General features: G+C 38.1%; 1 protein-coding gene across 1 annotated transcript; it reads right to left on the bottom strand.

The window, feature by feature from the left end:
* Positions 1-220: 220 nt before the first annotated feature.
* On the bottom strand, positions 221-24,060 carry LOC122983645 (beta-galactosidase-1-like protein 2). The gene is made up of 19 exons (XM_044353603.1): positions 23,526-24,060; positions 22,524-22,709; positions 22,200-22,268; positions 21,629-21,724; positions 17,928-18,036; positions 17,270-17,362; positions 17,018-17,099; positions 16,059-16,123; positions 15,614-15,698; positions 13,618-13,761; positions 12,706-12,786; positions 10,715-10,821; positions 8,500-8,646; positions 7,935-8,006; positions 7,468-7,546; positions 7,138-7,225; positions 2,911-3,025; positions 1,938-2,054; positions 221-780 (listed from the first exon to the last, which is right to left on the bottom strand). Exons 1-19 carry the CDS (start codon positions 23,627-23,629, stop codon positions 694-696), a joined length of 1,926 nt encoding a protein of 641 aa, XP_044209538.1. The 5' UTR covers positions 23,630-24,060; the 3' UTR covers positions 221-693.
* Between the last annotated feature and the right edge of the window lie 247 nt (positions 24,061-24,307).

Here is a 24,307-nt window from a genome sequence, read left to right as displayed (position 1 = left end):
AATTGTGATGATATTCAGGCTGGTTAGCACCAGGCGGAACAGATGAGTTTTCAGAAGGAGTTTTCAAAAAAAAAAAAAAAAAGATCTTCAAACACAGCTTGTGATCTTGACTTCTCTGCAGGAGCTCACAGCATATCATAAGAAGGTAAATTTGAAAAAACGAACAGTGTTGTATCAAACAGGCTCTCACTGTGCAGAATAAATAAAGCAGTTCACAAGCTTCATGGGCCTTGGCTACTGACACAGAGGTCAAACCAGTCTTTATTCACAGTTCTTTTTATGCAGCCTGGATGTAATTTATAAATACAGTCTGTGAGAGGAAGACATTTTATAGCACTTATTATAATCAAGAGCCTTCTCTGTCACAATCCTTCGGTCTCCAGTTTTGCAGTATATAAGCGCAGGTTAATTATACTGTTACTAAATTGAATAAAAAAAGGATACAACAGAATGTCATACAGTCACCATGTGAAAAATTGCTTGATAAGTCTGGATGACTGCCGCATCGGTGTTTTCTGATAGAGCACAAAATATCATGCTCACTGATGTGTGTGACTTTTGAGTGCTGCTGGTTGTGGTAGTCTGTGGATGCCTGAGCAGATAAAGGTCTCAGTCCTCCCGAGCTCTGCCATCATCCTCTTCCTCCTCCTCCTCCTCCTCCCCTCTTCCACCCTTCCCTCTCACCTCCTGTTCTCACTGGACATCAACAGTCATGCCATAGTCGGGGCTGCTGGCGAACTGGATCTTACCATCTGTTTCCTGCTCTTCAAACACTATGACCTGTGATGAAGCGAAAAATGCCAGCTTAGCCGAGGTCATGAAAAGACAGTTGGAGTGTGTGTCACAGAAAAGAAAAGTTTAAAAAGGCAGGAAGGAGAAACAGAGACACAGTGAATGTAGCTTACTGCCTTTTCCAGAAAGTGCTGCTGAGTTCAACGACATCAAAGCTATGGAGTGATGACTATCAGTAGCTGCATACTCTAACTGTTCACCTGTAATATGCTTTTACTTCACCATTTTAGTGGAGGTGAGCATCATACAGATATGACCAAAGGAAATTGATAGCACTCAGAGAGCATATACATCCACCATGGGTGAGAACTTTGTTATTTCAGTAATACAAAGCCTTAGTTTTTAATTCAGGATCTGGATTCAGACCTGCATCAAACTACACAGTGACAGACAAACTGTATTTTTTGAGAATACTTAAAAACTGTGAATGTTAGGGCCATCCAATCCTGGACATCTAGAACTAAAACGATCAGTCAATTAATCGATTAATTAATCTGCAACTATTAATACCAAACATTTGCTTGTTCCAGCTTCTCCATTATGCATAATTTACTGCTTTTCTCTGTTTAATATAATTATAAATTGAATATTTTGGACTGTTGGGTAAAAAAAAAGACATCTGAAGATGACACCATTGGCTCTGGGAGACAGTGATGGGCTGAAGAAAATAATCGTCAAGATTAATCAATAATAATAATGATAATAATGGTTAGTTGCAGCCCAAGCGCATGTATGTCTAAATTTGCTTTCTATTTCAGGTATCTTGAGATATTTGGAAAACCATTTCTCATATTTTTTTCATATGTACCAACTTTGGGCAAGATTGGATGAAACTGTATCAGTGTTTTAAAAAAGTGTTTTGCAAAAAGGTTTTAAATATACATGTGCATGTGGCAATGGGTAGATGCTACAAATTTTTTTTTTATAACAAACAGTTCCTGAGAGTTCTTCTTTGACCCATGGCATGACTTTCCTTATGGTTGTTATTGATAACAAAAATAAGGGACTGGAGACACCCTCAGTACATAGCATTTCATCGCTTACAATGTTGTTGAGGTCATCCATGCTAAAATGTACTGAGGTGACTTTGATAAAAGTGTCTCCAGAATGTTAAGCAGGTGAAAGTAGAGATAAGACAGAAGTACCTGGTTGTCCCCTCTGTGGAGCCATGGGCCAGGGAGATAGAGAGTTTGCTGAGGACCAATGGACCAGTAGCGTCCCAGATTCCTGCCGTTGATGAACACAACACCTTTGCTCCAGCCCTGTGGACACAACCAGCACCGTGACAACAGATAAATTCAGCCAATCAGATGCTAATGGGTGATAAAGAAACATACTGATGACTGATAACACATCGCAAGCCTTTCTATCTAATATAATTTGCATCTCTTGCTTAATATCCTGAGTTGTTAATTACAGCTTTTAGCTTCTCTGTATCCAGTCACTTTGATTCTCAGTACTTGATCTGTAGGAAAGTTACCAGGTGAACAAAAATACCATGAGAGATATACAGTACAGTACAACAGGAGGGAAATGATTAGTCAAGAGGCACTTGACTTGTTCAATCAATAACTGCATTATGTAGGAGTGCATACAAACTGGATCATCAGCAGAACCTTTTTCTGTAAAGAGCCATTCAAGACATATCACTGGCTGACTGGCCTGGCGGGGTGTAATAATAATAATATGGGCGATCACATTACATAACATACCATAATCCAGAATATGAATGTCTGATTTTGAGATGAAACCAATCATATAGTCATGTAAATAACACAAATGACAAAGAAATACAAAACTTTCAAATCATCATTCAACCATTGTTTACAAATACCATGCTTTATGTAATATGTTCATTAATATAACCATCAATAGGTATAATTTGGGTGATCGCCACAACACTTCCAGACTAAATGAAATAATAACGTTATCATGTAAATATATCCAATGAATAACAGTACAAGTGGGCCAGTGCTCAAAAAAAGCTTTTCAAAGATATATTTATCTGGTGACTAACAGGAGCATAATAACAGGAAGACCAGTCAATAAAATGAAATACAATAACACTGCCCTGTATTTAACAAGAGTGGAATCAACTCCACTGGCTTTCCTACTCACAGGGAGTTTGATGAAGATGTCTTTAGGAAATCTGCTCACATACAGCGTGGCCTGGAAAAACCCTGGGAAGGACGGCCGCTGACGCATAGGAATCCAGTGGCCTGAACTCTCAAGTCTGTAAAGAGAGAATACATTGCACATTTCAGTTTGCTCAAATCATTACAGATAATGCTTTTCAGAATATGTTTTATGGCATAAAAACACAAATCTAAGTCGTCATGTACTGTTTAGGTACTTCTGCTGCATGTTTGTTCTAAAAATCTATCAGTCTTGACTTTTAGGAGGCTTGTTTGTTGGCTATCAGTATATCATGTCTGAGTTTATAAGCCTGCAGTAAATGTCAAATGAATGTTTGGACATGGATGGCGGGGGAAATATTCAGATTCACTATCTTTTCTTTGGCTATAGATTATATTTTGCCTCCTAGTAAATTCAAAGGTTGCCAGAATATACTATAACACCAAAACGCTTCTCTTGATTATGCATTTTTAGGGTTCATTTATACAAGGCTTCAGGCTTTGACATTTTCAGGATGGTGCCAAGGTAACACAATTTTGCACTAGATGGGAAGAAACCCTAAAATGGCTTGAAAATATATCTATTTAATTTACTAGGTACAAATATAAACCTCTTAACAAACCACAAGGTCAATTAATCCTAGTGATCCTGAGACCATGATGATCTGTGCAACAAAATGTTGCATACAAAAGGATACACAAAATAATAAAAATCTAGACATTACAAGTACAAACAAAGATGTGGTGATTGGGACAGGCTGTGGGAGGTGTTTTACTTCAGCCTGGTGTTAATGACCCCAATCTTGCATTTGATCAGCAATGAACAATTAAAGAAGACATTATAATTTTTTGTGATATGGGAAAATTATGAGAGACATGCATTTGCACCTTAGGGTGCTCCTGGTCCTGCAAAATGACCTTATGATGTTGTTCTTCTATGTATAGAAATGACCAGACCTAATGACTGTTATCGGATACAGAAGGTGCCACATTATAGATCCCCCTCCATGTTTAACAGTTTGCAACAGATATATTGCATCTAAGACACAAATCTAATCCTGTTTGAATATAAGAAAGGGCAAATCACTGAGCACTTTACTTTTAATCATGTTGGTGGTTTTCTGGTACAGGATACAAAATCCTCCACACCAGACTCTACAACTCAAAACAAACAAACCATACAACAAAACAATAACACAATATACTTATTTAAAATGACAATAGTTCCACAAATAATCACAAATAAACTTCATGATTATATAAAATATCCTTGGTTGACCAGAATTTATCCAGTCTATTTTTTAGAGTTCAACTGAAGGAGCCTGCACTACATCCTCTGGAAGCTTGTTCCATGCATTTAAAGCACCAAGTGTGTCTTTCCAGAGAAACACTTTAGTGGGTATAATTTTAGTCCCTCTTATATCATACGTATTACTCCACAAGTGGATTACAGGCTTGGCTGTGACATTATATATTCCATGAACACTCTATGTTTCCTGTATGCTAGAGTTGATAACTGTAATTCTCTTAATCTCTCCTCATATGACATGTCTTTCAGACCTGTGTAGCTTTTCTCTGAACCTTCTCAATATCTCCTATTTGTTGTAATTCATGAGGACAACAGACCGAACTTGCAAAATCAAGATGGGATCTCACCGAAGAGTTATATAATGGTAAAAATATTCCCTTGCTTAAATTTTGAAAAGTTCTTCTGATTATCACCAACATAGTTTGCCTTTTTAATTTTTTGTGGAATTCAAGTGAACTATCAACCACTACATCTATATCCTTTTCCTCTTCCATTTGCTGAACCACCAGTTCTCCAGTTGTATAGTTAACTATGTTGTCATTTGATTTCCCAATGTGTAAATGTTCACATTCTTCTGGATTTAATTTCCGCAACCACCTCCCAAACCCCAATTACTCATGCTATGGAGATCTTCTTGCAGATGACCTGTCAGTGTCCTTTGTGATTATTCTAAATATTTTTGTGTTGTCCGCAAGAAGATATGTATCAGATTGTATTACACTTGGTTAATCATTTATATAGACAACAAAGAGTACAGGGCCCAGTACAGATCCCTGTTGAACTCCAGAGGTCCCCAGTTTCCAGCTTGGAGAGGCACCATTTACCACCACCTGCTGTTTCTTATTACATAAAAAGTCCTGTATCCAGTCTGTAACTCTGTTGTTTATGCAATATGATTTTAATTTTGACAGTAGTCTTTTATGAGGAACTGTATCAAAAGTTTTTTGGAAGTCCATATATATGCAATCGACTGACTGTCCTCTATCCGAAGCTGCTGACCACTAATCAAGAACCGTGAGAAGCTGAAGTGTAGTCGATCTTCCAGATATGAATCCATACTGCTTATTGCTAAAAAGTCTGTTTGACTTCAGATGGTCAACAATCCTAATAAGATTTTCCATTGTCTTACATACTGCAGATGTCAGTCTAACTGGCCTGTAGTTTTCTGCTATTGATTTGTTTCCTTTTTTGAAAATTGCACTGATTTGTGCCTCTTTCCATTCACAGGGAAAATTGATTCTTCTAACAATTGATTATATAACACTGTAAGGGGTTCAGCAATCACACAAACCAATTCCTTTAAAATCCTAGGATGTATCGCATCTGGCCTTGGTGATTTATAGATGTTAATATTCTGTAGAAGCAGTTTTGTACCTCTGTAGTTATAAAATGTTCTATTTGCTGAATTTTCAATCTTGGCAGTTCAGGTATGTGCCCTTTAGGTTCATTAAAAAACACACCGCTAAAGTATTCTGACAACATTTCTGCTTTTTCAATATCTTGAAATGGGGAGTTACTATCAGTCTGACTGGCATATGAGTCTCCTACTGTTGTTTTAATTTTTTCCTCTTATTTATATAATTCCAGCTAATCTTTGGTTTCTGTTTAGATTGTCTTGCTCCTCTTTATATATATTTTTTAAATATTGTGTTCTCATTCTCACAAAGTTTCTAACCAATACCCCTGTGTGCCTCTGGGTTTTTACTTCTTATTGCCTTTGTCGCAAGATTATTCTTTTCTTTAATTTTCCTTCTTGTAATTCTGTCCAAGGGGAAATTATGTTTTTTATTCAGCGGCCTAATTTTACTGATTGGTACAAACTTGTCCCATACTTCGTTCAACTTAGTCTTAATTAGTCTCCATTTGTTGCCAACATCATTATTAGATAGGTATTGTACCCAATCAAAGTTTTCCAATTCCCTACATGCTTCCTCAAAATTCGACTTGTAATTTTTTCTTATAACTTAATTTCTTACCGTTTTTGTATAACAAATGACCTTAAACAACAAGACACAATGATCACTTTTACCTAAAGGGCTTAAATATTGAATGTCATCTATCATATTTTTCTCATTTGCAACTATAAGATCCAACACAAGTGGAGTGTCACCACCTTGTTGATTCTTGTACATATTGAAACAACAATACATTCTGAATACAGTCCAGAAACCTATTATCTAATGATGTAAGATTATTCCCCTTTGCATTGGTTAAACTCCAGTGTATATTTGGCAAATTGCAATCACCCATAATTAATTTATGTGAGTACTTTTCTGTTGACACTTCCTCTATTAGAACCAAAAGATTATCGTTGTTAGTCTCTGTACCAAATTGTTAGTCTCTGTACCAATAAATTATTAGTCTCTGTACCAATAAAACTGTCAGACACATGCTGCTGACTGAAATTCAACTTGCAATGAATGTTTTTATGTAGTGTTTTCATTATTGTATTGACAGAGCTTAAAATGCCGCTCTACGCTTTACAGAAGTTTGAATTCTGCTAGTGCTTTATTTTATGAACACATGCTGTCATTCTTTATAGCCATTAAAACTAAAAAAAGAACTAAAGAAAGTAAACACCAGATTGATCTGTCCACAATAGTTATGATGCCAAAAAGGTGAAAGATTCTCTTTCATGTTGGGCATCTTAAATAAACAGCACACTGGTGATGTAATCTTCTACCTATTGTACTATACTGCTTGTTATTTAGATGCTTTAGATGCTTGACATGAGTCACTGAGTTGGAAGGCTGTGTTTTGACTGCATTTCGCCATCCTGCTCCCATTGTAATTGTGTTAAGCAGGGAGATAATCAGCTGAATTGAATCAGAGGTGAGCACGTGTAATGACAGAGAAACACAAACATGGAGGGAAACTGGATAATAATTGAGAGACACAAACCTGTTTACAAAGCCTGGCTTCATATCCAGACTATGAATAATGAAGTCTCGGAGGAGCTGCTTGTTTAACTCAATATCTCCAACAAGACCTGAAAGAGGAGTCAGAGCTTTCAATTTTCATATGGATCTTAAGATATTTTACATTAACATTTTGTCATTTCGCAGACGCTTTTATCCAAAGCGACTTACAAGTGAGGCAAGACAATCAAGAGTTAGAGGACAGTGACTCTGAAAGACACTGTTAATTAGTGTCTTTCAGGGTCTCTCACTCAGTAAGACTTGTGCTGACTGGAACATCTACAAAGCCATCAATTTATGGAACAATTTGTACCTTTACGCTGCTCATCCAGGGTTTTCCCATAATTCACTCTTCCACTGTTCTCCACCAGTAAACTTAGAGTTCTTTTTCCCTACATCGGAAAAATACATACAACATGAGAGGCGTAACTGAAATACAGCAGTATTCCTCAATGGAAAGAATTTACAACAAAACAGAGGCAACAATTCCGTTCAGCTGGTCTGGTTTGAGTAACTGATCAAAGCTAATTACAGTGAGCATTTTTCTGTCAGGTTGAAGTTGACTATTCAAATTTGTTAAGATAAACATTAATTTGAGGATTTGCTGTTGGCTTAATACTGGGACCTCGCCGCCAAAAACATCTATCGGCATCCCCTAAAGCTTTCACATGTTGCGTATGGTTAAATATTAACAACTTTATCCTTTTCAAAAAAGCTAACAGAAAACTGGGTCTAAACTACACACACAAGTACACACACACACACACACACACCATTTACCTTCCCATCAGGGAGTGCAAGTTCTTGTATCTTATAATCCAGAACACCAACAAAATGTTTGTCCACAAAAACCTACGGAGAAAAAGAAAATGAAATGGAAAAACAATATATTTTGAAAAATTAAAATAGCCACATGAGAAACCATTTTTTGTTGCTAACATGAACATACAATAAAGGTACAAGCACAGAGGAAAGGCTCAGCAGGAGCTCGGCAGACTACATGTGAATGAAATGTACAGATGGATGTCTACACTATAAAATAATCTGAACCCCTACCCGAGGTAGAGCATAGATGGATTTGTCTTCACATTATCTTCAGTCTTTTGCTGAAATGTTTATACATCAATTTTGGAGAACTGCAGGCTTTCATAACAGTGTGACACTAATACCAGAGCAACTAGTCTTAGCCTGAGCTTGTTAATTGTATTCAACAAGTACACTGATGACGGGAGTGATTTACAACTAACAGTTTTCTCACAAAGACAAGTGCAAAAGTTCTCACAAAGACAAGTGTGAATGTGTGATTTTGGAGGCATTACGGTGTTGTTTTCCCTCCTGTCCTTACCAGTGCTCTATCTCTGATGTTGTTCCTGGAGTTGAGGGTTCCTCCCCTTGTGATGGTGGTTTCATACAGTGTGTAGCCATATGACTGACCATTGTTATTGTTGACAGGGAGATTCTCCATATTCACTGGCCTTTCTGACTTGAAAGGCTTCCAAATATGCAACAAAAGGAGAGTTATGTGAGACACTTGAAAGTTTCATATATTGTACAAGTATTCAAATGTGCTGCTAAAATTCATATTGTTTTAGATTTTTTTTAAATGGTTATATAAGATTTCCTGTATTTAATGTGAAAACAGTCCCAATCTCAAAACCATTCTCAAGGCAGATGGGATCTTATGATTCCTGCCACACAATCTCCCACTTGCAAGATGGCTTCATCCAAAGTGACGATTTATCAAACCTAATGAAGCTTTCCTGTCTGGCGTTCACAGCAATTCTTTTATTCAGCAACCTTCTTTTGCATACCCTTGGGAGGTGCATTATGCACTCTTCACAAGTCAATAAACACTCCCTGCTTTGACACGATTAACCACCTACCTCCAAACACACAGATACAATATCAAACTCAGACATCCCACTCACTCACTCTGAGGCCACTGAAGAGAAAATGCTCATTTTAAACAAGGCTGTGTGGCTGGTCAGAAGCAAAGTAATTGTCGTCTCAGAGGGAAGCAAATTATTGCGACGGGGAGTGAATAATTAATGTTGTAAGCAACTGCCAGACGTGCTACATCTGTTTTGAATATAAATGGCCCTGAAGAGCATGGTGTAAATGGCTGAAGCAAACTGGTGGACATGAAAGTGAGCATACATGATGACACACTCCAAACAGATTGTTTAATAATGAGGCTTTTTTCCTAGCTTTATTCAAGAGCGTAGTCTTTCAATTTGAGAGCATGATTTATTGATTTCATGTTCAGATTTTGTAATTCCTTCCCTCAAACCCTGCCCTCGCACTCAAATAGATCCTGCTTGCACTTAGCTTTGCTATGCTCCTGCTCAAACTGTATGTTTGCACTCAGATATATTGTTGCTTGCATACATTTCCTGCTTCAGCCCTTCTCCTCGCACTCAGGCTGCTTCTGTGCGCTCGTGCAACATCTGCTCTAAGATTTGTACTCTGCTCTTGGATTGTTTGTGCAACAACCCTGTCAAAATTCCCATAACCGATAGTAATCCAGGTGTAGTGTTGACCAATGAAATGATCCCCGCCTCCTTGAGGGTGCGTTCGCTTTACTTGTTACAGTGTCCTATACGGGTGGTTAATCTTTAACCGGGTTCATCCAATCCAGCCGTCCAGGGCGTTATCAGATGTACTTTCCTTGCTTTCTTGTACAACTTTTGGAATATAAAGACATTTAATATACATACCAGCACCCATAATTTTTTACTATTATAGCTACATATAATAGTAGCCATATAGCATACCTTTCAATTTGAAGTATTTTTACTAACACAACCTCGTAAAAATACATTTATGCTGATATGATCACTCGCATTGGCCCTATTTGTAACAGAAAGCTTTGCATTTTTTTTCTTGATTTGAATGTAAAATTAATTTCTTGGTGTGCTTTTACTAACAAAACATTGTAAAAAATACAGTCATGCTGCAGAATAACAAATGTTGACCTTATCTAAAGAAAGATTGACTGTTTTGGGGAATTATAGAATTTAATTGTAAATTGATGGCAGAAAATGTAAAAGCAGCCATTAACTGTAAATTTATTGACAAACAATAATATTCTTCAAAAATAAGAAATGCATATAAAATTATGTGGAATTTTGCTGCACGTTGTATGTAAATTTCAATTTTTTTTTTTACAGTGTAGTGAGCAAATCTAAATGTGTTAATAATGGAAAACAGGGGGCAAGCAGAAATGCTATGCAGAGTAGGCAGATGTGATAAAGAGCTTGTGCTAGCTGTAAGATAAATGCACACTCCTCAGGCTGAGACAGTCAGAATATAGATTTTCTTCCAGTATTTATTGTAAAGTACTACACTACACAGACCACAACAGGCTGGACACCCACATAATTAACAGCGCATTTCCTTTGAGTTAAACTTGACTGGCTTGTGTATATTACTTGTGTATTTTAATGTATTACTGTTGTCTGTATACAAGCTTGTAACTCTGTTCTGAGCAATGCTACATGGATGATGTTTATTATTTTTGTGCTACAAATGTTGGCACTCTTTGTGTGTCTGTAGCTTACCTTGTCAGTGAAATGCAGAATGTCCCACAGAGACAGGTGCTGCCGGATGACAAGAGGCTGGTGTGCTTTCCTCTCCTGATGAGAGGGCAGTTCAGGGAGAGGCTGGGCTGAAAAGCAAACAGGAAAAATAAGAGCAGGGTTGCAGTTTTGCTGTATCTCAATTTATTTTAATTTTCTTTATCCTTTAAATACCCAGGGCCCCCAAACTAATCTTGCAAAGCAAAGTATACATGCACACTGAAAATCCCCCAAAATGTACATGAATCTATATATTTTTAAGCATAGCAAGTCAAATATACTAGCCAATGGATGCAGAGTATCTGCATAATCACATCTGAGAGACAGAAATATAGAAAAAGTTGCTTTGATTTTTGTTCTACTTCACACAAAGTCTAAAAGCTAACTATAACATCTGAGTACAGCTGGTACTAAAGATAGAAGAATGTTTTCTTTAACTTTTTGACACACATAGCTATTAGAACCTCTTCTCCAGACCCAGGGCTGTCACAGGACTGCAGCCTGACTGTGCCACTGAAAACATTCTACATTTACTTGAAGAAGTCTTCATAGTTTGCAGCCTGTGAATCACTCAGTACTTATCATAATATACTCCTGTTCCTTGGAAACTGCTTTCAGGGCTCCATGGGTGAGCCATTTGCCCTCCATAGCAGCATCCAGTTTGTGCTCTATGTTACAAAACAGGCTCTTACAACCATTAACAGAGGTTGCCCATGCCCTCTAACTGCTTTTAAAGGTGCTAAACCATGCAGAGACACCAACAGTCCCTCTGGAAAAGGCTTGACAGCATTTCTTTATCACCAAGTGGTAACAGCTGGATCACTTAGGGAGAGCTTCAAGGATAATGGCCAACACCTTTCTCCTAAATGGGTCTCTGCAACACTTTAGAGCTAGCGCCTTTAGTAGTGTATATACTGTATAAAATCTAAGAAGAGAGGAGGATGTATTAGAAAGACATTTCTATGAAACGATGTCTTAGCTGTCACAAATTTGGATTTTTTTCACACAACAGGATCATATTATACCAAAATATACATAGTATCCTTACATTATCGTCTATAGAATATGGAAGATGAACTAGTAACATCAGTTGTGTGTTGGCTGCATACCATAAGTGCACAGACAGCTTGTGTATAGTCCAAATGCATGTGTAGCAGTGCTCAATATATGCTGTATTTTTTGCAATTTCTGACAGCTTTGAAATAATAAGAAAACCCCAAAGCATAAATGTAACAGGTCTATTTTAAGAGGCATGTTATTGTCAAAGATCAGTGTTAGGCCTTTGACAGATCATCCTCAACCCATGCCAAGTAAGTTATGCAAAAACAATGCCACGGGGCACAGAGTAACTGACACAATGTACATGATTTGACAACCCAACAAAAACAAAATATCAAACTGATCTAATTAAAGAATTAGGCCATGTGTTTGTGGTTGCTGGGTAGAACACAAAGCATCCTCAGACTCACTCTGATATCCAGGCCACTGCTCATTGTTCAGCAGACTACAAAACATACGGATGAATCACGCACAGGCAGCCTTTCAAACCATCTTCAATCACCACAACGCTGGGCAAATTATTACTTTTGTTGTGCTGGATTCAATCCCAGATTGCCAAGAGCTACATTTCTACTCCTGGCCACAAAACACTTGAGACTTCTGCCCCCGACCACAAAACCCATGTTTTACAAATAGAGAGAACTGCATAGGCAATAAACATGATACAAGGCGTAGTATGTAATTTTCACAATGGGCGGTAATTGAGGGTCTCTGACTTGGGCAGAAATCTCACACACATGCACAAACCCATATCTAATCCACGCTTGTAATCATATGCAAAGTTATCCTGCTTTAGCCAACAGAGAACAGGTTCTACAAGGAGAATTAACTTAAGTGGGGGAGATGAAAGGAAAGGGAGAGAAAGAGAGACAGAAGATGTGGGGCGCGACTCAGCAACAACACACAACACTCACTGTGGTAGTGGCTGAATAAATTCCTCAGAAGATGGTACTTGGTGGTGTAATCCCCAGCCTCGGATAATGGAGCATCGTAATCTGAAAGATAATGCGCTATCAGAACAGCAGGCTCGGGAGCCAGAGAGAGGTAGGGATGCCTCTTACCGTGGCAGATGCTTTCACTGTACTCCCCTATCAAACATCTTGAGACAGCAGCGGGCCGAGGCACATTTTGGGTTATCTTGACAGAAAATGGGAGCCTTTTTGAGGCAATAAGGTAAATGGCATTCAGAGGGGTAAACACAGGTATGAAGATTACTGAAGGTCAGAGGTGGCCTTCCCTACTGCACAGCAGTTTTTCAGAATTCTCCCCTTTTCTGAAGAACGAGGTCATTACAATGTTAAGTACCCTAGAGAAGGATATAAAACCCATTGTACCATCTTTAATTTACATTTCCCACGCATTTTATTAGGTAATGAATTCATTAGTGTGCTCTGCATATTCAAATTTCAAAGCAGTCGAAGGTCAGAGGCTCCTGAGTAGGGATAGCGCCATCTATAGACAAAATATCCTAATCATATTTTAATCTACCTGTCCAACCCACATTTGTTTCAATCTAGCAAGCAGAGACTGAAGGCTCAGGCTGAATTTACTGACAGTAATTTAATGGTTATTTTTTCATATCCCTTTAAATTGTTGCAGACTACTTTGATGCAGGATCTGTGGACTTTGACGAGTAGGATAAAACCAGTAGAGTCAGAAATTGTCAGAATCCTTGTGGCATGTCTCTAGTTCAGCTTTGACAAATCAACACTGTATAAGAAAATATGTCCCCTAACTCTTACAGGGAGTCCTTTTATTCAAATGTTATAAAATGCATACAAACTTGACTCTTGTCCATGAAAAAAAAACAGATTTATTACACATACCATAGCTTGTTACCATAGGTTTAGGTGATGGCATTCCAACAGCAAACGCCCCACTCATGAAGCCAAAATTTGTCCCTCCATGGAACATGTAGAGATTGATGGACATGTCAAGTTTAAGGATTTCAGTGACCACAGCTACCATATCTGTCAAAAAAGCAAAACACACACCACTGAATGCAGAAAGTGTATAATTGATAAATGATTTGTTATGACAACTGAGTCAGTCAGAGAGTCACAAATGCAAAGCTAAACATTAGGACACATGAGTAACAAAAAATGTTTTTTTTTTACTATAGCTTTAACAAGCCAGAGCCACAGTTTCAATAATCCTATTGCCCTCAATTCCACTTCAATTGCAACACGGGCGGACCCCAGCCACATATCCTATTACAGGTCACTATAACTCATTACAGGGCAATGCTCACATCCATAAAGAATTGCCTACCATCCTACATAAATTACCTACAGTATATTTTGCAGTGAACATACCAGGGCAAGTAATTAAGAATTCACATTAGACTTTAGTGGTCAAATTGCACTGATTTTAATGATTTGAACCAAGGGCATGAGCCTCAGTGAATAACAATTGAGCAGTGTGAGTGACAGAGCTGGACTCGGGTTGGTTTCATGGTGGTGGCACAAGCTGTAACTGACTGCTGGGTGTGTTTCAGCCCGCAGAGAACTGAACTGTTAAGGACATGAATATTCCAGCATTTATTTCATAGCTGTGACATTTCATACATGGTGAGGGTCTTTCTACTTTTCCTTTTCTCATTGTGAGGAAAATACATAAGGAAGCATAACTGCTGTCCCTTTCCTGTTCAGAACATGTTTTGATAAGATGTGGATGACTGCTGGGAATGACAAGAGTAAAAAGGAAGCTTGAGGCTCTGCGCTGTGTATATGTGGGATATAATGTAGTGTACATACGAGTTCGCCAGCTTTTTCATACTAATACAGTACTATGACTTTTGATACCTTTATGGCCAATACCAACATCTAGGACAATGTGATCCATCTTAAATAGCTTACCATATATGTGTTTGTGAAATGTAGTTGACAATTTTGAAAATCTATTAATTGTTAGCAAGCCAAAATATGAAACATTTGCTTGCTGAAGCTTCTCAAATGAAGAGATATGCTGCTTTTTTCTGTTTTATATCATTCCAGATATCAAACGTGGGACAGCCGGGTTCGAAGCCAGGACCTTCTTGCTGTGAGGCAACGGTGCTAACCACTGAGCCACTGTGCCATCTGATAAGAGCAGGGTTATGAGGAGCACTGCCCTGAGTGGGTATCGAACTCAGAACCTTGCAGTCTATCAGGGAAAGCTGACATTAACAGAGCTTAACCACAGTCAACAGGGGATCCAGAGAACATCAAAAATGTGGAACGGAAACAAAGAAGATGGAGCCCAGACTCTGGTTTGTGATACTTGGCTCACAACCTACCATGCATGAAAGTATATAAATCTCTGACAAAGCCGCAAAACAAGGAGAAAATGACCATATGCTAAGCTGTACATCCCAGCTGCCCTGAGTGGGCTCTGTGCCTTAAGTGAGCCATAATGTGAGAGAGACTGTCTTACACTTTATCTTACACAACCCACATAGCACTGCGTTTGTCCTTACCCTGTCTTTCCCCCCGAGCACAGAGACTATTTTATTCTCAGCTAAAAAGGTTTGTCTTAAGCCTTTCTTACCCTAAGGCACTAAGACTCTGTCTTGCCCTCAAGACAGTCTGTTTTACCTTTGCTGCACAACACCTGTCTTACCCCAGTCCCAAATTAGCCAGTATTATCGACCATCGGTACAGAGAAAGCGGTTTCACCCTCAAAAAAGAATCCATCAGCAGAAATCCAGCCTTACCCTCATCTGGATACCTGTCTTACTGTTATCATGGATCCTGTATCCCCCTCTAAAGAAGTTCTGTCTACCCATCCTACAGTAAGTGTTTGGTACCTTTGCAGCAACTGCAAAAACAAAGTCTGTCTCACCCTCAGCAGTGAAAACATGATGAAGGTTCCCCCAAAGATCGAACCAGCCAGACCAGTACTCCATCACCATCTTCGGCTTTTGAGGCTGGGGGAAAAAAAACATGTTTTGGTGTTCCATCAATTTTGGAAAGCAGCATACACTAGCTAAACAAAATGTCTGAATGACCTTTCAGTTTCTTTTGGCTACTACATTGTTTTAAAGATTAAAAATAATTTTGCTGATCTCCAATCATGCATTTCTATCTCCCATCATACAGGTATATGGCCCTCAACTGTCACTTGGATTTACCTGAACGGTCTATTTATTGGAAAGTGCAAGGATCACAAATGACAAAAAACTGGTAATGACTCAGTCCAAAAGCTACCGTACAAACATGGATTTAACAATAATGACAAAGAAAACAAGTCCTAGCCATTGAGGCAGTGGTACACAAACACAACTCACTTGTACTCCATCCAGATACTTGATGTCATTTGGGTTCAGTTTCTGAAAATTGATGGTTTCCAGTGCTTCAGGCAAAAAAAGGTAAAACAATATCATGTGTTAATAAATTAATAAACAAACTAGCAAAGATGCAGTTCAAACTAATACCAAACATGCTTTATTTCAGAGGCTCTTTGTTGGCTAGATAGTTTTATGAAACAACTATTGTTTAGAGAAACAATTCAGTCCCACACATGCTCTTCTTTAAAGAACTACTACTAGTTCCACAAAGCACCCGAAAACTCCATAGAAAGCTAAATTATTATTTATTTCATTAATAATTTATTCATATTATTAGTTACTCTTAAATTCACCAAGTTTATAGGCATTAAAATGGTCTAATGTACACTCCAGCATATGGAATCAGCCAATGAGGCATTAAACTTAAACTGTTTACTTTTCTGTGTATATAACATGCAAATTAGGGTTAAGAAACTTGTACAACTTAAATATGATCATAATTATGCTTTACAACATGTTATGAATTCCAGGGTGAAGGTTTATTCTAACAATACCCCAGAGGATCCTGTCTTGTAATTATGAGGATGGTGACAGTGCATTGTGTGCATTGATAGTAAAGATTCATAATCACAATAACCACTTTATTATGACTTAAAACAATGTTTATTGATGCATGTGCAGTAAAACAGGCAGAAAAATAGAAAAAAACTAAGGATGTTTTATTTTTTCATTGCACCACAATGCTTCTGCCAGTGATACATGCAAAAAGAACAACTTTATAATACAACACAGAATCCATTGTGAGTTGAATCTGGTTCTGAACTGCAGCTGCCTGTCACTGGGCCACCCACGGCTCAGACCTCTTGTCACTTTGTGAAAACACTATGCACAAACCATCGTACTGTATGTGTGTGTGTGTATGTATGCACAGACTTGTTTGTCTGTCAGCCAGACAATACCTCCTTTCACCCCTCCAAGCTTTAGTCCTTCCTTGTTGTCCGAGGTCAGCAGCAGCTCTGTGATGCCCCTTGATGTTAAAGCCTGGAGAGAAGGGAGGTTATAGAAGCACCTTAAAAAACATTTGAAATTCTTTCTGAAAATGAATTGTTTGAAAGAGATTGGAGAGAGGAGAGTGAGTGAAGGACAGAAGGGAGGTAAATAAGCATTTCATGCACTACCAATTATTGTTGAAATAATTTACAGTTTCTTACCTCCTTGATGAAGGGCATGTATTCTTTATCTTTAGAATAGGAGCCATATTCATTCTCCACTTGAACTGCGATAATCGGGCCACCCTTGGAGTACTGTGCATTAATTAGCCAATGAATAGAGGACACATATTAGGGCTTGGCACGAGTTCTTGACCATTCCCACCATCAATACAGCTGAATTTTAAAAACACTGTGAAATGGAAATCAGAGCCTGTTCAATGATGCATGGCACTGACAGAAGGAAAATATGGTGGAGAGGACGCAAATTGAACAATTCAAGTGTCTACAGTGCATTGTATTGCTAACAATTGCTAGAATATGGACAACAGCAGCTAGTTAAAGCCCAGTTTTTGAGAAGGAGGTAATAAAACAGATAAAAATTGACTAAATGCATGATAAAATTAAATAAATAAATATGATAAAACTGTAGAAGATCCTATAATGAAAAAGATGAATTAACAGAAATGTGTATGCATATAACGAACATGACAACTCAAAAGATTACAATGAAAAGGCTTGTCTATTTTGAGTATGTATGTATTTTTGTCATATTCTATTAATTATTCAGCCCCATGTTATTTCTCAAGAATATCTTACAGTGTGTACATCAATCATAAAGGTACTTTTGAAATTTGTATTGTGCTAAGATGGAAACTACCTGATGTGGAACAACTTTCTTGATGAGTTGATCGAAGAAGGAGTTGACTGCATCGGTGAATCCTGGGTAAGTTGTTCTCAGCTTCATGTTTTTATCTCGTAGTAGCCAACTGAAAATAAATCACAGCAAGACTTTTAAATGTCCGAAAAAGCAACATATTGCACAATATGTGCTGTGCTGTTAACTCTCTTTAGGTTTTTAGCAATCATGGATAACCGCACCAATCTAAGCATGACTATCATAAAATACGGTGGCAGAGGAAGTAATGCTTCTCTGCATGCCCTTAGAAACACTCTGTTTTGATGATTATCAAATAAATATTACCTCACCCTCACATTTCCTGAAGGCAAAACTACTCCAAAAATACCTACTTCCAGTCTCTCTCCCTCCAACATTTACTCCATTATCTGTCCGAATCTATTTTGATTACAGAATTAAATGAATTCATCCTTTCAGGGAGATACGCCTGTCAGATTGAATTATCGTACTCTGTAATACCTTACACGAAAAGTCTGATAAATCATCAGTAACTTTCATCTGAATCTCAGCAGTGGTTCACTTATATGATGTGTAATGCCCTCCATCTATAATATGTCTCGTGCCGTATGTGAGGCCCTGTTGTCTTCGTATCTTCCAGTATGTAAAACTCTGGATCAGTCTCACCAACACAAATTCCTTTACATTTGCTGTTCAGTACTACCTGGCAACACATTTCGTGAATCTGGCCAAATAGAAGAGACAGCACACTTGAAACAATTGACCTAAATATATATGTATATCAGTGGTGTCTGGTGACTCAAAAATTGGGGAGGACAGGAGGAAAACCAACATGGAATCTTACAACAAACCGCATCAAACTATATCATTGTCCCACCTGATGAAATCGGAGGGGTGGGGGGCAATTTTATATGCCAATAAAACAATTTGCTTGAGTGAGGAAAAGGCTGCTTCTTTAAAGACATTTAGCAGATACATAATGTCTCTAAACAAAGAATTGCTCATTTTAGTCATGGAGTGGTTCAAATGTGTCATTTTACCAACAAAGTGAAATTCAAATTTATATAATTTATAATATGATACAGGTTCAGGTCAGTGCTGAATACAAGAAAGATTGAACACTAAATGTTCACAGATCTATATGTGTGGGTTCACATCAGAAAGTATTAATGCATGTATCAAATACATGACTTACACACCCTATATGTATGATATACAAAATATAGTCTACAAAGCTGACATGTTAACACTAGGGGTATTAACATGAACACAAAACTCACGATTCGGATCGTATCACGGATTTGAGTCACGGATCAGATCATTATTAGGATCAGCTGAAAAAACGGGAGGAGACAAATAAAACTTTGTTTTCCATTTATTCTGTAACACACTTACAGCAAGAAACAGCAAGGAACCTTTGCCCATGGTCTTCAATGAAAACAACATTTAAGATGTCCAATGTTTAAATAAAATTAAAATAAAATAAAATATATAAAATATTCAATGTTCAGTTATTGCAGTGTGAGGCATGAAACCTTCCTCTTTTAAACAGTGAATGAAACAGCCTCTGTCCACATCATCAAAACTCGATGATAACAAACATTTACCGCTAACGTCAGTTAGCAGCTAGATGCTAATTAGCTGCTCAGCTGCAGTGCATTAAACAGCAGGTAAACACAACTCAACTGTCACATCGGACCCGTTAGATGCTGGTTTGATCGTTGCTCTTCAAAATCCCTGTTAGCGACATGCTGTCTGCCCATGACTTGTACTTACAGCTTTTTGTTTACTTTGTCTTAACTGAGACATTAAATTTTGCAATTAATCTGCAGTTCATATGCCTGCCAAACCATGGGGGGCGATCCGTACGGATCACGGATCAACTACAATCCGTTACACCACTAGTTAACACTTGTTATTCAAGTTACTTTAAGCTTATTACTCAATATACAACTCAGCTTAAAAATGAACTAAAGAAACTGTCAGAAGCAAGCAGCCAGACATCCTGCACTCATTCACTAATCACACATCAACAGGTGACTGAACAACCACTCAATTAAAAAGACAGCTCACTATAACTTCAACAAGCAAACTACCCACAACACATTATATGATCTCTGCTGCATTCTTGTTAAGGAGATAAAAAACACAAAAGCCAGACAGAGACATTTAACCATCAGAGATGAAATTAGCGACCAAAGAGACAGAGAGAGAGAAGCTGTATCTGACTCATGTTATCTGACGTCTTCTTCTTTCTATCATGGAGATAAAGTATTGATGTCATAACGTCCATTTGTAGCTGTTGGTCATCTTGTATGTTAGTTAACAGAACTTTATGGCTGCTGCTTAACCAGTCTGATATCATTAGCAACAATGACAAACAAGCTGTCTCTCATGGTTGTTTCTCCGGTTGCTTCTCTCTCCCCGACAGTGTCCTGCTGCTGCTGCGCTGCCCAGTCCAGATCATTTCTCTCGTTAGCTTAACAACAGTCCTTAATAGTCCTTCCATGGATGTATAAAGAGTCCTTCAGGCTGCTACAACAAGCCAGCTGTTGCATTGGCTAACGCAAGGAGGTATCTACTGCTGCTACTCTGCCTTACAGTGGAGAGAATTGAAGATGAAATGGAAACTATCATTGGACCAACTTGATGTCAATATTGCATTCTGGTTGTTGATTGGTTAGGGAGGACAGCCTCCCTTGGAGCGTCATTTTACGTGTCATGGCCACAGATTAGCATGAAAAAAAATGAGATACATTAAGTTCAATGTTAGAGATCCCGCCCTGCGGAGGACAGCAGGCACCCGTCCTCCTCTGTCCCCCACTCCACCTCCACCAATTGCGAAAAAAAAATAAAGTTCTCACCTGACCATTTACCAGTTTCTCTAACACTTTAGCTAGACGCAATAATTTAGAGTTTGGACGATAATTATAATAATAAATATAAGCTCACTGGACTGCCCCCCTTTATGTAAAGGGGAGAGTAGGCAGTCTTCCAAAGGTCAGGGATGCTTTCTGTTACCACAGTCAGATTAAAATAAAAGTCAAGCATTCAACTAGTAATGGAGCTGCTAATAATAAAAGCCTTGGCTCAAACTGATCAGCAGCAGTGGACTTTTTTGGGTCAATAGAACAAAGAGTATTAAACACTTTATGATTCGTAAAAGACTTCAACGAAAAGGTCTGAATGCCTTATTTGTTTGCCCAGAAACACGCACTATGATCAGAGACAAGTGGGAGGCAATCCAGCATTTTCAAATAAATAAAATTATAAGATAAAATGTTCATTGAATGCATCACATATTTTCTTTCAAACTGTGGAAGTGGTGGAACCTTGAACAATTTCATTGGGTAAGGATGAAATAGGTCTATGTAGTAATGATTTAACCGTTTTCCAAAAAATTGCTGGGTTTCCTTTGCTTTCAGATAGTGCAGAGACATAAAATGATGATTTGGCATTTCGAATAACAGTGAATAATTAAACTATGAATTATTTCCAGGAGTTATTTGGATTTAGCCTGCAGCAAAGACACCACTCAATAACATATAACGTGACTGAACATTTCCAAGCCAATTTAAGGAATTAATTTAGCACCCCACTTGCTATGTTATAACATTTTAGAATGGTGCATTAAAATGTAACCACAACTGTAAAGCAGATTTCAACTACATGATAAACTTTAATTGTGGCTCTGTGATTTTTACCTGGGTAGTCCCCCTAAATCCCACTCAGCACAGATGTAGGGCCCTGGACGCAGAATCACCCAAAGGCCCAGGTTGGCTGCAAGGCGGAGGTAGGCTCTAAGAGAAGGATACAGGACGTGTAAAAGATGGGGTTAATTTATTCACAATACAGTACATTAACAATGTAGATAGAAAGTGGGAACAGATAATCATTCTCAATTCAAAATGTTGATGTGTGCAGATGGAAAATTCACTTATCCAAAAATATTTCACTCAATTTATTCATTGTTTTCATTTTCAGAGCATATTTTTGCCGTTTTGAGAGAACATCCGTTTCTTGCATTAGACTTGATAGTAGTCATACAATGTAATTAAATGGGTTGACACATCTAAATCAATAAATCAAGAATCAATCATACTGATAGTGCACAACTAATTAGTCAAAAAGGAAAACGTACACCTCCTCAGCAGTATCGAATTATTCAACATCCAGTATCTGAGCCCTTTTGCAATGCAACAGTGCCATCTGTAGGAATTAATTTGCTTTGCAACAGAGAATTCCCCCACAGGTCATCCCTCCACTGTTCCTTACTCTAAATCCAGCTGATCTTTAAAGTTAAACACCCCTCGCTCAGGTTCATGCAGGTTCCATGGCACATACCTAGAAAAAGAAATAGAACGTATTTTGTGTGTGCGGCAAGGATTTTAATAGTGATGCATTTGAGTAATTTAGGGAAATTAAAGTTAACTAGTATTTCCAACTCATACATTTTGTCTGCTGTATTTTGTTTTACTCAGATTGTATTTGATATGTGCATTTCTTCTCCAGTAAAAAAACAAATATGTGACACTTTTCATTCTAGTGCTTTAAGGTATCAGTATATTTAACCAGCCATGAGTTTCAGTGGGAGCTTACGTTGTTAGAGTATTTAGACCACAGGCCTTCATCTTCAACAGCCGGTCCTCCCAGTAGGCTCTGGGGACACGGAAGTAATGGATGGAGCCTCCCAGGATGCGAAAGGGCTTTCTCTCCAGAGTGAATTGAGACGAGTTGGCCTTCAGACCTTCCACACGGTTCATTCTTCTTACCTCGGGACGATTCCTGGGGGACCAAAATATAGTTCACAACTGAAAAAGAACTGGTTGAACAAATGCAACTGGATCAAAACGCTGTGAAGACATCTGAGACACATTTCACTGATGGGAGGAAAGCTTGTGAATAAATATTCCTTAGAGCAAAAAAAAAAACAAACCCTTGAGCCCTGTTGCACCTGTTCAGAAAACTCCTTCACAAAGTCATGGTGGAAAAGGTCGCTCTTACAGGTGCACCTCTCATGTGTTGCTGGATGTAATTTTAACACATAAGACTTCCCAGGTTCACCTAAGGCTGAGTATTTTGACAGCATATAATTTTGACAGTCCATCATGTTGCAGCACTAACCTGAGAGCCTTGTGTATATCAGGGCAGCAAAATGCCACAACACTAATAGGATATTGCTTTCTGATCAGTAGAAAAGGTTTGAATTGAGAAGGCCTATATGGTGAGTTGAAAAACTTTTCCTGCACTCTTTGCAACAGGAAAAACTGAGGTTTAATGCAATGAAAGTTCACCTAACACAACTTGTTGCGTCTCAAGTATTCAAGCAGGTGTGTCAGGTGAAAGTTCACAGGTAACTTGTTTGGTTTCTTTATCGTATGAATTTACAATGCAATGCAACCAAGAAACTACGCCCAAGCACAGGATATCAGAGAGAGACTAGACCACCAGAAATGGCTGTATCTTAGACTAAACACTGCAAAGTTTCAATGGGCGTGGATTTCACCCAGAAATTCATCTTTCATGCATGACTCCGGTTAGATAAGGCTGATTAGACGTTGGCTCAGTTCAGTCTTCAGTTAGCTGTTTTTCTTAACTTACCTTGTGAACCGATAAACAATTATGGCACCGACGGCAAAGCACAGCAGCAGAAAATATCGTTGCTTGAGGGACAGACGAACACCAAACATTGATAAGCTATCCATTGGCAAATAACACGAGTTGGGTGACAGATGCACCCAGTGCGTATCCAGCGTTTATAAGGCAAATTAAAGCACATATCAATAGTCCTCTTTTCAAAAGCTCCCTTTTCTTTCCAGTTTTCTCGACCGACTGAAGTCCTGATATAATGTCACGACTCTGTCACATAAATCCGCGATAATCCAGTTTCGCAAAACCTGTCAAAAGTGACGAGGGGAACTAGCTTGAAGTTATAAGCTATCCCATATTCACATAACGCTAAGATATTCGTACTTCCGGGATAAATAAGTCAAAAAACGAAACATAGTCTATAAAAAATTAAACACAGCTTCCCATTGTGGTTGCTAGTGGATACGTTAACGTGACGGGAAAGCGACCGCAAAAGTTACGATAAGCAAGAAACAGACGACAGTTGGTCGTTAGGGATCATCACAAAACTATACTATTGAAGAAAAAACGCAGAACATTCAAATTCGAAAACTTCCCTTACTTCTTTTTGGGTTTTTTGCTTTTATTATTATTTTAAAAAAAAGATTGAACATTATCACAATCAAAAATGTTCTCCTCAGATTTCCTTTTTATTATTATTATTATAAAGCAGATAAATGCATATTGTATAGTGCTTTTCTACCAACCATTCAAAGCACTTAACACTAAATACCAACGTTCACCCATTCACACAC

Source organism: Thunnus albacares, chromosome 6, assembly GCF_914725855.1.
Source record: "Thunnus albacares chromosome 6, fThuAlb1.1, whole genome shotgun sequence".
Taxonomy (NCBI): Eukaryota; Metazoa; Chordata; class Actinopteri; order Scombriformes; family Scombridae; genus Thunnus; species Thunnus albacares.
This window is presented reverse-complemented; position numbering and strand designations above follow the sequence as displayed.

Bases quoted from the DNA above. Each gene is read 5' to 3' on its own strand.
- LOC122983645 (XM_044353603.1), bottom strand. From the start codon at position 23,629: ATGGATAGCTTATCAATGTTTGGTGTTCGTCTGTCCCTCAAGCAACGA. The intron at 18,037-21,628 runs GTAAAAATCACA...ATTTATTTTCAG, and splicing joins GATTTAGGGGGACTACCCAG to TTGGCTACTACGAGATAAAA. The intron at 7,226-7,467 runs GTACAAATTGTT...CTCCTCTTTCAG, and splicing joins CCTGGATGAGCAGCGTAAAG to GTCTTGTTGGAGATATTGAG.